At 40.6% G+C, this 15065-nt stretch overlaps 1 protein-coding gene across 1 annotated transcript in view; it reads left to right on the forward strand.

Moving 5' to 3' along the window:
- Positions 1 to 1130: 1130 nt before the first annotated feature.
- LOC126260093 (uncharacterized) overlaps positions 1131 to 15065 on the forward strand; it is a 113433-nt gene continuing 99498 nt past the window's right edge. The window contains exons 1-3 of the mRNA XM_049957308.1: positions 1131 to 1262; positions 13623 to 13706; positions 13791 to 13910. Coding sequence (XP_049813265.1) covers positions 1234 to 1262; positions 13623 to 13706; positions 13791 to 13910 — 233 coding nt within the window. The 5' untranslated portion in view covers positions 1131 to 1233. The remainder of the gene's footprint in view (positions 1263 to 13622; positions 13707 to 13790; positions 13911 to 15065) is intronic.

Below are 15065 nucleotides of genomic sequence, written 5' to 3' on the forward strand. Positions count from 1 at the left end.
TGAACAGAGCCTTCACCAGTAGCTTTATAAGGTGTCAATAACCTCTTCAATTTCCTTATTAGCTGGCAGTGAATATTCTTCTAGGTTTTCATGTGGGTTTGAGAATTTGAGCTTCTGGAATGGTTCTGGCCACTTAAGAAGCTGTCCAAAGTATTTTGCAGATATTTCGAAATTTTTAGTGTTACATAATTGAAATCGGTGAGCCTCTTCACCTACCTGTCTGTTGTTAGATTTACATTTGAAGTAGATCTACCTAACCCTTGAAATCTTACATTCTTCTCCAAATATCTAATGGAAAAGGGTCTGTTTGCAGATCATCTACAAAAAACACATCCATGCTAAAATACTCCTATATTTCTTTTTTTTTACCACTATCTAACCATTTGGCTTAGAAAGGCAGCTATCGTAACTAAACTGAATATATTAATTTCAGTATATTAACTGTACTGTTCAAATATATATAAATGTTATGAGAGTTTAACTTCGCGACGAATAAAATAAAACAAGAAGGAACCTGAGTCGACGAATTGCTAGTCAGTGCGCTAGACCACATGGCCACAGCGCCTTACGACAACTTTTCTTCAAAAATCCGCCATACTCTACGCTTGCACAATACACTACATGGAAATAAAAAGAAAAAAACTGATCTGGTGCTCTAAGCAACATAGCACTCGTAATGCCTGGAATGGCTTCCCTGCTCTGAGTTGATCGTAGTGTGAGGGGCACTTCAAAACATGTTTTCGTATATTTTATTCTCATTCGAGAAATAATGGTGTGGTTTTCGTGCAGTTTCAAGCTCACATTCAAAGAGAAATCGCGTAACTTTAGTGCGATTTCCGGCTCACGTTCGAAGAGAAATAGTACAATTTTAGTGCGATATTTACAAGGTGCAGTAGCACATTAGCACATGACAACCAGGCAGCAATACTTTTAACTTTCGTAACTTTCGCGGAATTTGCATGGCAACCTGCAAGTATGGTGTTTCCACTTGTGTATTGACTTTCGCAAACAGTGGTGGGAAATGTACAAGTAATTCATGTCTCAGAAAATCTGGCTTTGTGCAAGTGAGAGGTCGAATGCACGTGCCAGTAAATCAGGTTTCTGGAAACACCATCGAGACACTACATGGCCAATGGCAATCAGTTACGTCCAGCCAATCAGAATCGCTCCCCTTTTTCCCACGTCCAGTTTCGAACTTCAAATTTTGGATGGGTGTGGTTTTGTGTAAACGTCATGTCTCTAAAATCTAAAGAGGCGATGCGGTAAGCAAAATGAGAAGTTAGCCATAAATGTATTGTTGTTAAAATTCCAGTTCATTAGATTACTTGATTTTTTTGAGTGATCTACAAATACTGTTTTCAAAATTACAACATTTGAAATCTGTTTCTGCAAATAAGCCGTGAAAATTGAGAGATTCTGGTTTAACAGAATGTTCTCACTGACATAAATGGAGTAAGCCAAATCTTGATAGATCGGTATATACTTTTGACAATACGCTAACAATCCAGTAATGTGGAAGTGTGACTTTCCGACACCTTCTTATCCGGCATTTTGAATGCTACTTCTTATTTGAAAGTGTAGAGGACACATCAGATGCAAGGTTAAGGTATTGCTAAGAAATAAAAAATTACCGGTGTCAAAACATTTGAAAATCTTTGAAGTCCTGTTTACAGCTTCATTGCTTCTACTGCACTGAAGAATATTTAAATTTATGCAGTGTACTATATAAATGCAAATAAGCGCGCCTACCAATTGATGCCACTTGTATACTTATAAATTGACTATTCCAGTGTGTTATGCATAAGCTGCTTTGTAGACAATTAGACCAATAACAAACTATCTACAACACAATATGTGGTGTGCTTGCCCACAGGCTAATGACTAGTAACAGATGAGCCATTAAACTGCAGGTATAAAATTTCTGAATGAGTGTGTAGCCTGCTGAAAACATTAGCCACCCAAAATGATACAGTATTTGTCGGGGTAATACAGTGCCAGTCAGTGGACCAAAATATACACAGCATTCGTAACATGCTTTGTTGGCAGGGCAAGTTGTCTACATAGATAGGACAGGTAGTTGGCTGTGGCCTTGGTTAAGGAACCATCTTGGCATTTGCCTTACCAATGAAAAAAAAACCAAAATTGGGATAACTGGACAGAGCAACTACATCGTGGCGAATATAAGGCCAGTGTCCTAACAGCTGCACTGCCTTGTTCATTAATCTCTAATGAATGTTTCTTCATTTACACAAAATAGTTTCATGTAACTTGAGATGTAAAATGTAGATTTCTTCTTAACTGCCCACACACTGAGGCCATGTGCTGACTTAATGTCCAATTGGTAGTCACTTGCTATGTAAATGATAGTTCCAATCTTCTCTACTGCTCACAGTAATATGCCCACTGATGACTCCTGGACTGAGAAGATACTGCTAATATTTGTCTGGAGCCGGGTGCGGGAGGGGGGGGGGAGGAAAGCCAATGGACATTACTATCATGAATAGTACATCTTTACACATGATGCTTGAGAAAGCAGCATACAATAAACAAAAACTGAAATGTGACAAGGTGCTGCAGTTATCCCTTTTCGTTACTAACCACTAATCTGGGTCCTCTAAGCAATCTTTTTGCAAGATGCATTAGTTGTGAAGAACATTTTAGCTGCCTTTTTAAACAAATGTCTGTTAGTAATCTTTTTGCTTCATCTGGAAATTTATTGAAAAAATTTTTCCCCTGAAATAAAATTTTGATTTGAGGGTTTTTTCCCGTATGTAAATGAACTACAAACTCACTCTTGTTCCATTAATGTGTGTACCACTGTTAGTGCAGAATTTATTAATATTTTCCCTGAGGTGCAACACTGATTGGTATATGTAATCACTTGGTGCAATAATGATGCCCAATTTCATAACTAGCTCTTTACAGTATGTCTGACTGCTATTCCATTATACTTCTTATGATCTTTTGTGCAGTTTAAAAACTGTGTCCATATTTTATGCCTTCGTTCACCAGAAAAGAAGCACTCCCATAACTAAGAAGTGAATGTTAAAAGACATTGGGGCAATTCCACAGTTACGGGTGTTACATATACACACCTTAAAATCAGGAAAAATAATGTAAGGAAAAATATTTATTGAATTTAATATTGAAAACTTTTAAGGCTTACATTATATTTCATCTTAGAAGTGTTGATACTGGAATTGTTTTATTGTTCTCCTGGCTATTAATCAAAAAAGTAGTGTTACGGGTGTTACCAAAAGTAGACCTGGCCCCTGTTATGAGTTAGGGAATTCTCTAATTTCTGCAAACTTGATGAAGCTTTTATTCTTGTAAAACACCTGTTAAGAGGTATTGCCCCAAATTTTATTTTGAAATATAAATTTTTTTTTTTTTTTTTGGACATCATAACTTAGTATATATATATTTTTTGCTGCTACGGGTGTTACATTAAATGTTACGGGTGTTACATAGATGCATCAGATTTGATTCTTGAAGGAATAAATTTACCTCTTACAATTGCATAAAAAGAAAAGAAGTATTGTAGTTTATTTGGAATAAAAGTATGTACTTAAGGAAACATATTTGAAGGATAAAGCTATTTATTACACAAAAAATTTTGTTACAATTTTATAGTACAACTAGGCGAAGATATTGTTACTTACTTAACATTCACCTCATTTTGTAGGCCTAATAAATTTATGACAAAAATGTTTTCTTATTATTGATTGATTTAAAAACTTCATTTAATAATCTTTTTCCGCAACATCCAACTCAAAATTGAACTCTTAGTACAAACGGTTACCTTGTTGTTAGATAGTACTTGACTGAATTTCAGAAAACAAACATCAGTTTCATCTAGTTTAAAAAGTGTTTTACCTTTTCCTACTGACTTCAGAAACATTATTTTCACATCCTCCTCTTCATCAACCTCACTCTGGCAGATTCCCAAGTAACGGTATTGAATTTTGGATAGGGTTGGCTTGTTTTTGTCACTTGGAATGTCAACCAAGACAAATTACCCAAATTTTAAATCAGACTTTTCAATTTTATTAGTTAGGTTTAACTCACAAGCACTTCCAATATTGTCTTGTGATTCAGATGGTGAAACAGTCTCCTGATCAGAATCATCAGAACTGCACACTTCATAGAAGTTTATGCATCTTTTGCATGTAATGTTTTAACTTTGGCCTTCTCAGTGCTAAATACTGACACCCTTGTCATTAATGACTCTGTTGTTTTTGAAACCAGCAAATCAGTTGTGTTAAAAGGCCGAAAGTGATGGCAGCCCTGGATTTGAGGAATTGCTTGTAAATTTTTCCACCTTTCATCCAAAACAGGAATGTTTGGAGGGCAGTGTGGAGGGTAAAAATCATAGAGGGAGACCAAGAGATGAATACACTAAGCAGATTCAGAAGGATGTGGGTTGCAGTAAGTACTGGGAGATGAAGCAGCTTGCACAGGATAGGGTAGCATGGAGAGCTGCATCAAACCAGTCTCAGGACTGAAGACCACAACAACAACAGGAATGTTATGCTCCACTGTTATCTTATCAACCCATAGTACCTTAATTTTAGAAAAGCTCATCAGAGTGTAGTCATAAAAGTCAATTGTGTTGTTAATAATAACTTTCCTAGATCTAACAGCTGTCCACACGCTCCTCTTCAGTGCACCTCCAATGCCATCCATGGCTCCTTTACCATGTGAACTGGCAACAAAATTCCACTCAACTGTCAATCCGAAGTCTCTCTCAAAATAACATAGATTGGACAAAGTATATTTATTTTTGAACTGCCCAGCACAGTTGTTAGAAAATATAAAAACTCTTTTAACTTTAGGAAACGCTTTTTTAATGCCCGTTATAACAGTTTTAAGAGAAGTCCACACAAAATATTTTGTGTGTGAAAGGTCATTACTGATGACTGCATAGGACCTGACTTCATGGTTTGCAAACTAAATGCAGAAAGTGCACTCTGTACCTCATCTTGTGAAATTAGAACATAAATCTCTGCAAAGTCCATTTGAAGAACACATTCTTCAGCGTCAAGGCTGTTTTTTCTTTCCTTTGATGAAATCACTCTGCTTTATCTTCACGTAGCAATGTTTTTTAAACTGCGGCAATTTGTCAACCAGGCATCATTGCAGCTCCTTGAATGTTCACTAAGACGAGGACGATGTTTCGCATCATTTTCCCATTGCTGCCAGACAATCTTTTTAGTTACGTCAAAGCCTTCTGGGATAAATTTGCTCAATTTAATTTGACATTCCTGGCATGACCCAAAAACACAGTCTTCGTTCTGTGAATTACAACTTAATTTGTTCAATAATTCCTTGTGGTTGCTTGGAACAGCTTTGCTCAAAGACTCAAGTATGCTTATGAAATTGTAGGCTCTTATGAATGACTATAATTTGCCTCAATAAGCAGTTTACTGGGCCTATATAAAATTTAAAATTGAGGTTAGCAATATTGTTGTCCTTGGGAAAGTTAGAATGGAAAACATAAACTATATGTAATCTAAAGAATTTTGGGCTTAATTAACTTTTTAGGAGAACATCAGTTGATTCAGGTTAATGCCCCAATTAAGTTTTATAATGTAGGTGCCGTGCTTAAACAAGTGTATGCAGAGGAATAAAAATTTTTGTTTTCAAGCTTAAAACTGTTTTCATATGTAATAAACATAGTTAAAAAACTTTTTCCATTCATAATAATACCCTTTGGTTATAATTTAAATGTAGGGCCTAGGCCTACTAAAGATGAAGGTGGCATTAAACCTTCCAATTCAAGTTATGGGTGTTACACATGTGTTAAGTAACACCCGAAACAAAAATTAGTAACACCCGTAACAGCTCTAAGAGTGTTAAATAAGACTTCAAAATGCCATGTAATGGTATGATACTGTGAAACATGTGCATAACCTCACTTTTACAGAAAGGTATTGTACAGAACAAATTTACTATATTACAAATTAAACTTTTGTATCTTTTTTGTTACGGGTGTTACAAGCTGCACATATATTATAAAACTAACAAAATAAAGAAATGCAATTAGCTTAGCTCAACAAAACGAATTATTGTGAGCTTTAACAATGTTGACTTCAATATTCTTTGCAACTATAGAACAATCAGCCACAGATAACACAACTAATACTCATCTGGAAATAGCATAAAACATACCTCTCTGTGGTGCCATAGAGTAGTGCACTTTAAACACTTAGTGAAGGTAGAAATTTAATTTTTTCATAGTCATGATTATTTTGCAATGAACAAATGTACTTTTAACTTGGCATTTTTAAGATTATATTTGAAATATTGTCATTTTAATTTTTTTGTCACAAAGTCTCTTTAACATGGAATGACCCATTGGCTGTTACAAAATGCTGCTAGCCCCATAAGAGAATAGCATGCGAATGACATTTTCACCATTATCTCTGTAATTCCATGAGCTGACATTCTATGCTCATTGCTAAAAACTTTGTGTAGCAAACAATCTATAGGTTTATCATCTATGCTTAAAGTTGCAAAGTTACTTCCTCTCTTCATGGTGAAGTGCATAGAGTTAGTTTTATGTTGAGTGTCAATTTATTACATACTGCCCAGTTGTAAACATCCTTGAGGTTTCATTTGCATTCTCTAATAGGAGTTCCGAAGTTTTATCAGTGACTATAATGTTGCTGTCAATGGCAAAAAGAACTCTTTATCCATGACTTACACTGTCGGGAAAGTCATTCTTGTAATCATGTTACATCATAGAACAGGGAATTAAACAGAATAGAAATGAAATGCTCATTACATATATTAGAAACTTGAGAACCCAGAGATGCTTCTCTCTCTCTCTCTCTCTCTCTCTCTCTCTCTCTCTCTCTCTCTCTCTCTCTCTCTCTGTGTGGATGATGCCTGTCGGGAGAGCCCCTGACTCCGTGTATGGTGAGTAGCAACTTTCCTTCTCTGGTATTGTTACATTCCATCCTGGATTTTCCATTGTTTGACCTTCACATGTATATAATATGTAACGAGGGGAAGCATAGTTACCATAAATCTCAAAAAGTTCCTCACTGATGTATGAAACATACATGAAGCACAAAAAAATTGGGATTTTCCTATGGCCATTTCTTCGCTTGATAATGGATCATAGAATGCTGAGGCTTCTTATGACCCTTTTACCCTCGCTTCCTGGCTAAATACTGGTGGAGGGTGAGTCTCGCCGATTTTGGGTGAAACACTTTCCCCGCTATCTGGTCTGCACTAGGATTGATGGGGACATGTTCACTGCCGCAAAGCCATTATTTTTTTGTGGAAAATATCAAAGACAAGATGCAGTCAGTTTCACTATTGATCAGAACTTCTGCCGCCCTTCATGCTTGTGCTCATCTTGGTGAAGTCCAGGTGTCTATTACTCCTCACCAGTCCTTCAATATGGTTCAAGGAATGATTTTTCTTAGAGACCTCATCCTTCACACTGATGAGGAACTCTGGGCTAATCTGTAATGATGCGGCGTTCTTTTTGTTCTGCATGTGTTGAAAGTTTGTAAGAATAATTGCACTGATACTGGGGCATTTACTATGGCTTTTGAGGGAGATAACATCCAGTAGAAGTCAAGGTTGTGCATTATCAGTGTGATGTGAAGCTGTACGTCCTGCCACCCATGAGGTGCTTTCAGTGCCGGCGTTTCAGGCATATGTCCTCCCAATGTACAATGGACCCTTTGTGGTGAATGTGGACCTCTTTCCATGGGAGGAGCCCCTGTCTTTTGACACCCGTGTGTGTTGCTTGCCACGACCGCCACTCTTAGTTCTCACCAGACTGCTTGACATGTACTGAGGCTTGTCAGAAATATGATCAACTTCACCCGGTGTCGATGACTTGTGCTTTTGCCTCTGTTATGTCCTTTGCCTCTCCTCCCTCTTCTTTATCCCAGTCCTGTCCCCCTCTTCTCTCCACCTCCCCTGCAGTTCCTATGCCATTCCCTCCGGGTGTTGCTCCTCCTCCCTTACCGAAGAAGTGTCCCCCTCATTTGCTTGGTCTCGTGGAAAGCGACCTCCGGTCAACCCTACATCGCAAGGTCCGCGATGTCTGGAATTCTAAATGGTCTGTCTTCAACACGCCAAATAAGCCCCACATGGTAAAGTCGTCCACGGCCGTATGGAACTCATCCTTGAGAAGCACGCGTAGGGACTCAGTTGTTCTCTGCCATCTCCGAATTGGACATACGCGGTTGACCCACAGCTATCTCCTTTGGCATGAGAACCTGCCCAAGTGTCGCTGTGATGCAGGGTTGACAGTGGTCCATCTTCTGATGGGCTGCCCCTTTTAGCCCCCTTACAGCAGTTCTTTAATTTACCAGCTGCACTTCCTTTAATTCTACGTGATGATGCCTCTATAGCTGACTCAGTTTTACGTTTTATCCATGCAGCTGGGTTTTATCACTCACTTTAGTGTGGGCATTCTTGCATGATCTCTCAGGCTACACCCACTCCAGCGACTTTTAATTGTGACGTGGATACCAAAATACTGTCTTTTATGGTAACAAGTTGTGTTAGTACCTCTATCAATGTTTTCCAGCTGGAGGTTCTTCGTTTGTAGTTGAGTGGTTGACCTTTTACCTGATCCATCGACGACTGTAGTCTGTTTTCTCTAGTCACTATTTGCTCTGCTCCTTTTAAGTGCCCTCTATTTCGTTTTATTGCGGTGTTCATTTTAGCTCTGTACCCCTTGGTGTTCCCTCCCTATGGGTGCAGAGGTTACACTTTTACTGTATAGGCCTTTTACAAGTATGTCTGTTTGGAACAGGGGACTGATGACCTCGATGTTTAGCCCCCGTCAAACCCCAAAACCAACCAACCTCCTTTGCTACCTGCTGATGATGATGGGGCTCCCTCCCCCCCCCCCCCAACCCCCCCCCCTCGCCCTCCTCACTCCACCTTGCCCCCTCCCCGACGTCTCTTGAGGCCAGAGGCCTGCCACAACAACTTGCCACAGGACACACAGCTTGTGCACCCCAAGGTCGCCTGTTCTCTTTCAGTTCTGGATCTTACAGAAGCCGGCTTTCCCTCTGTGCCTTACCATCTTCAACCTGTGGCGGAGGTGGTGGTGGGGGGGGGGGGGGGGAGGAGTACAAAAGTCCCAGGACAAGTGACCCCTCTCAGGTGCCCCCGCAAGTGCCATCTCCTCCCTTGCATCCTATGTCTGACCTATTATTTACAGATGTCACACCACCCTTGTTGGTGACAGATGGTGACCCGGTGGTGTGATTGGCTCTAGGCCATTCGCCTCCCGTGTATATACCTCTCCATGGTTATTCAGTGGAACTGTAATAGATACTACTGTCACCTCCGTGCTGGAATCCCTTTTTGCCTTTTATGCTGCAGCATGTCATTCTCCAGCCATCTGTTGCTGTCTGGGTCCACTTGGACTCTGCTGTCACAGTTTGCAATCTCTATGTCCCTTCTCACAGGCCACCTACACCTGCTGCCCTAACTGAGTTGGGGTCTCCTCATTGGCCAATTTCTTGTGGACCACGACCTGCACCTTCTTAGTGATGGTCTCCCTACTGATTTTAGTGCTGCATATGACACTTTCTGTGCCATTGATCTTTCACTCTCTTCCCCTCACCTTCTTCCTCTTTTACACTGGTTGCCACATGACGACCTTTGTGATGGTGATCACTTCCCATTCTTTCTTTCCCTTCCCACCCACCGAAGATCAGGTCACCCCATCGGGTTTCCATTGTGCTGGCAACAGTCTTCCATTCTGGGCCTTGCCCTTTCAAGTGGGCTTTGTACAGATCATCATTTCTCGTGGAACACCTCATGAACTATTTAGCGATGGCATAAGTATCCTGTCCAGCCACTTTCCTGTTCCGGAAACAGTGGACTGAAGCTTATTGCTTATGTTTTACCTCTTGTCAGATGGAATCATACAATGAACCTTTTACTGAATGGGAGCTTTTTCTGGCCCTCTCTTCTTCTCATGATTCAGCTCCTGGCCCTGATTCCATCCAAAACCAATTGCTTCAACACCTCAATCTCCACAACTACAATATCTCCTCCAGGTGTTTAACTGTTTTTGGCTCAAAGGCATTTTCCACTTTCAATGGACAGGCAGTATTGTAGTTCCTGTCCTTAAGCCTGGCAAGGAACCTTTGTCCCTTGATAGTTACTGACCAGTCAACCTGACCAATGTCCCCTGCAAGTTACTAGAATGGATGGTGCCTCACATGCTCCTTTGGGTCTTTGAATCTCAGGACCTTTTATCTCCTTACCAGTGCAGCTTTCAGGTGGGACAGTCTATGATAGATCATCTGCTTCGATTGGAAACCACTGTTTGGTAGACGTTGCAATGTTTTTTTACTCTCCATAAGACCTACGACATAGCTTGCCGCCATTGTATCCTTCTTATGCTCAATGAGTGGGGTGGAGCCTTTGCCCCCCCCCCCACCCCCCACCCCACCCCCCCTTGATTTTTATTTCCCAGTTCCTGTCCCACTGGTCACTGAGAGCCCGAGTGGACACTGTTCTCAGCTCTCCATAGACCCAGAAGAATGACATTCCACAGAGTTCTGTATAAAGTGCTTATTTGGTTGATTTCATTTTGATGCCTGGTCATGCAAGTATCCTGGGTAATGAACTTGATGATCTACCAGACTGTTGGTCACCCCTGTTCTGTACGCTGATGGTTTCTGTATTTGGGCCAGCTCCCAATCGGTGGCTTCTGCAGAATGACAGCTCCAGGAAGCCATCCAGTGTGCTTCCAAGTGGACACTTTCGCACAGTTTTCAATTCTTTCCCCTTAAGTTGAGGATGGTGCATTTGTCGCTGTACTATGGTCCATCCTGATCTGGAACTCTATCTCTCCACCCAACGCCTAAGCGTGGTCCGTTTCTTGGTTCTTCTTTCTGATAATAAGCTTACTTGGTTGCCCCTTGTCTGTCATCTAGATTCAGGACTCAATGTCCTTTGCTTCCTTGCCCACACCTCTTATGGTGTTGAACATTCAACCCTTCTCCACCTTTACCTTGCATTAGTTTTGTCTTGTGTGGTTATCAAGTTTATGCATCAGCTGCCCCTTCCATGCTGTTCCTCTTAGATCTGGTTAACCACCATGTTATCCCTTTAGCCACCAGTGCCTTTTGCACTAACCCTGTCGATCGTATTCTGGTTGATGCTACGATCCCTCCCCTTTCAATTCGGCAATCCCAGCTCCTGGTTTCCTGTGACATCACTATCCGCTCTTCCCTTGCTAATCCCTCCTATTCTATTATTTCATGGCTTTGGGCCACTGCCTGCTCTTGGGTGGGTTTATTGGTTGGGTTCCACTTTGCTTCTCTCCGCTGTGACTTCCATCTCCGATCGTTGTCCTCTTCTCCAAGTTCTCTCCTGACACGCTCCCACCCTCCCGCCCTTTGGTTAGCTCCTCGGCCCCGGATTTGTACAGATCTCTTCCAGGGTTAGAAAGCCTCCATCGCTCCAATGGTGTTCCGTTGTTTGTTCCAAATGATCTCACGGGAGTTTCAGGATGCCATTGTTGTTTACTCTGATGGCTCCAAATCTGCTGACCATGCGGGACATGCCTTCACGGCCTCTGATGGCACAGAACACGTGTCTTGCCTGCCATGTGTGGGGTGTTGACTGCGTAATTGATGACTGTCTATTGGGCCCTCTGCTTCAATAACAGGCCCTCACACACCTGCGTTTTATGTACATACCCAATGAGTGACCTTCAGGCTATCGTTGGGAGTTTTTCCCACCACCCCTTGGTCTCTGCCATCCATAACTTTCTCGCTGGTCTTGGTGATGCTGCATGTCCGGTTGATTTCGTTTGGATGCCTGGTCATGTAGGTATCCTGGATAATGAACTTGCTGACCGTCGGGCTGGGGGCAACCACCTATTCCCCATTATCTGTGACCCCTCCGGGTACAGATTTGCGCCTTTATATCAAGTCCACTTTTGCTCAATTGTGGACAGACTCTTGGGAGGCTACCTCTTCCTAATAAACTTCGCACAATGAAGGGGACTCTTGCCACGTGTCATTCTTCCCTCTGCCTCTCCAGGCAGGAATCTGCCATCTTCTTATTGGACATACTAAGTTGACCCATGGTTTCTCACTCTGTAATAAGGTGCACCTGCTTTGTAGTTGTGGGGGCTCCCCTCACGGTGATCAGTATTTTGCCCGACTTTCTCCACCTTTTGATCCTTGACACTAAATATATCCTCTGAGGACAGTCTTGATTAATGTGTCTGCTAGCTTATTCTTGCTTAGGTTTTCTGCTAGTGTTGACTCATATTTTATTTTATTTCTGTCTCTCTTAATCTGTTTGTATCAATCTATGTACCCTTCTTAGATATTGTACACACCACCTGTTCATATGACTTATGAGGAAGTGATCAGTGTCACAATCTGTTCATCTATAGGTTCACATGTCTTTGCTGTTTGGATCCTGGTTCTGGATACTTGCAGTCTGTCTGGTTTATTGTTTGCCCTTGGTACCATCCGTATCCCTTTATGTATGTTTTTATACTGAAAACATGTAATCATGATGCAGATACCATTGTCCATTGAGAAATTGCTCAAATCTGTGCCATTGTCACTGCTCTCTTGATGCAGACTTGCTTATCTATCATTGGTTTATAGATGCCTTCTTGACCGAATTTGGCATTAAAATAATCCAATACTGTTTTAACATTTTGGTTTGTCACCGAGTTATACGCATAATACAATTCACTGTAAAATTTCTTTTTCTGAACTCCTCTTTATGCTTGCAGAATGTGTGTGCATTAATCAAGGATATGATACTTCACTATTCCAAAAAGTGATTGTACTGTAGGAGATTCTTTTGTTAATGGATTTAAATTCTTTCACTGCTTTTATTACTGATTCATGCACATAGGGACCAGTACTTAATTGATGGCGCACATCACAGTCTCTGTGCAGGGGACGTCTGTTGTTTTGTTGATTAATTCTGTACCCTTCCACGTAACCTCCTGAAGCGCTACAGCTTTTATTTTGTTTTCCTCTGAGTGTTTGGTCATATTCTGCATACTTGCTGGCCTGTTTAAGACCCTTACATTCCTCATTCCAAAGGAAAAATCCACTGTCTGTTGCTGTGTCTGATTCCAGTTGACGCAGTCCTATTTCCGAGGCTTATTTAAAGAGAGTCCTGACCATTGTATTTTTTTGTGTGAGTGGGGAGGTAACCCTCTGGATAACCCGAACGCGCAGGACGAATGGTACTTTGTTTAGATGATCATCCTTGAAGTGTTGCTTTCTCCGTGGCTTTTGAACCACCTGTGGCTATTCTAGTTTTGGTCCACCCCAAGTATTTTTATTTCCTTGGCACCCACTATATCTGGGGAGTGTTCCTTGATATGCCCCTTGAGAAGGTCCCAGATGGGGGACTAGCAACCCCCCATGAGAAACCTTACCTGTGATAAAATAGTGACATTCATTACTGTAGAAACTGTTCTTTCATGGTTGATAGTGTAGTCTTTATTAAATCGTCTGCTTAAAGTTTGACCTTTAATAACTTTTAAAATTGATAACTTAGATTTTCATCTATGTTTCATCTGCTATCAAATACAAATGGGTTCCACTTGTATGATACTAAATACATACTCTCATATTTTATAGATTTGCCACCACTGGTCATAACAAGGAGAACAGACACCAGTCTCAAAATAAGCAAGTAAAAAGTACTGCTATAAACCAACAGCGGTAAGGAATTATAACCTAAGAAGCGTAATGATATTTATATTTTTATTTAGTGTGACTTAATTATTGGTCTGAAAATTATTTCAGTACAAGAAATGCTGCTGACAAGAACACTGCAATGGCAGGATCAGCTGTTAATGAAAAGGGAGAGAGAACAAATGTTGCTAAGAGAGCAAATGAGTCTTTGACAGACGAAAAGAATTTGGAGTAAGTATTTGTACCTGAGAACTGTTAACAAGTAAAAGCAAATAAATGTCATCTTTAATTAATCTATTTGAAGAAAATGGAACTGATTACCAAAACAAGGAATGTTTTTGTGGCAGTACATAAAGGTAATTGGCAGTTCAGATGTATGGCAAGTAATGGTACCCCGTACAGAAATAGCAGTAAGGTATAAGTTTAACAAAGCTCACAATATGCAGAATTGTTCCCAGAGCTGAGTGTGGTCTCCTGTTTCTGAATTGAGTAGGTTTGAACCAAATACTTTTGAGTTCCATGACGAGTTAAGCTGTGACTAACTTTTTTTGCTTGTGCCACTGTGGTGAAGATAGTAGGACAATCTTCACTGGGTCAGGGATGTAGTACACATTACATGCTCCACCCAGATAAAAACTGTCTGGAATATGCACTACAGTTTTTTTTTTATATTAGGTCGCTCTCCATTGAGTTCAGATAATAAAAGATGTAAGAGACCCCAAAGTACTATTGGAAGAACTAGTGAAACACCACACACAGATTATGCTAAAATTCTAGTGATAAAATGCTGTAGCATCTGCACCTAACTGCCAAAATTTAAGCCACATTTAAAAAGCAGTGGAGCTTACATAACAATAGGTATAGAAAGCTATTCAAAACACAAACATGACAGCAGTGAGATTTTTGGGGTAAATGTGTGTGTATATACTGAGAGCAGGCTAATGGGAAATGAAGGTGGTGTATTTGTTACTATACAAGAAACTAAACTCAAATTTGCAAAGATAGAAATCGAACTTGAATGTGAGATGGGTTTGGGTAAGATGAAGTATCAAAGGTGGGCATAAGCTTATAATTGGACCCTTCTATTGGCCACCCAACTCACTCTCTTACACCACCAAATACTTCAAACTAGATCTCAGCCTGCTGATAGTAATAAATGTGTTCCCCCACCATGCCATCGTAATTGGATGAGACAAAAATCCTTCAAGAATCGGTGAGGATAGTGGCACTTTCGTAAGTGGTGCCTGTGGCAGTACACCCTGCAAAACAGTGTTAAATTCTTCTCTGATAACTGCTTAAAACAGTTTGGACCTAGATTAGACATAATAGTGATAAGTGGACCTGACCTCTTTGGGAAGTCTATTGAAATTGGTGGCAGTCATCATG

This window comes from Schistocerca nitens, chromosome 5 (genome assembly GCF_023898315.1).
Source record: "Schistocerca nitens isolate TAMUIC-IGC-003100 chromosome 5, iqSchNite1.1, whole genome shotgun sequence".
In the NCBI taxonomy this organism is placed as follows: domain Eukaryota; kingdom Metazoa; phylum Arthropoda; class Insecta; order Orthoptera; family Acrididae; genus Schistocerca; species Schistocerca nitens.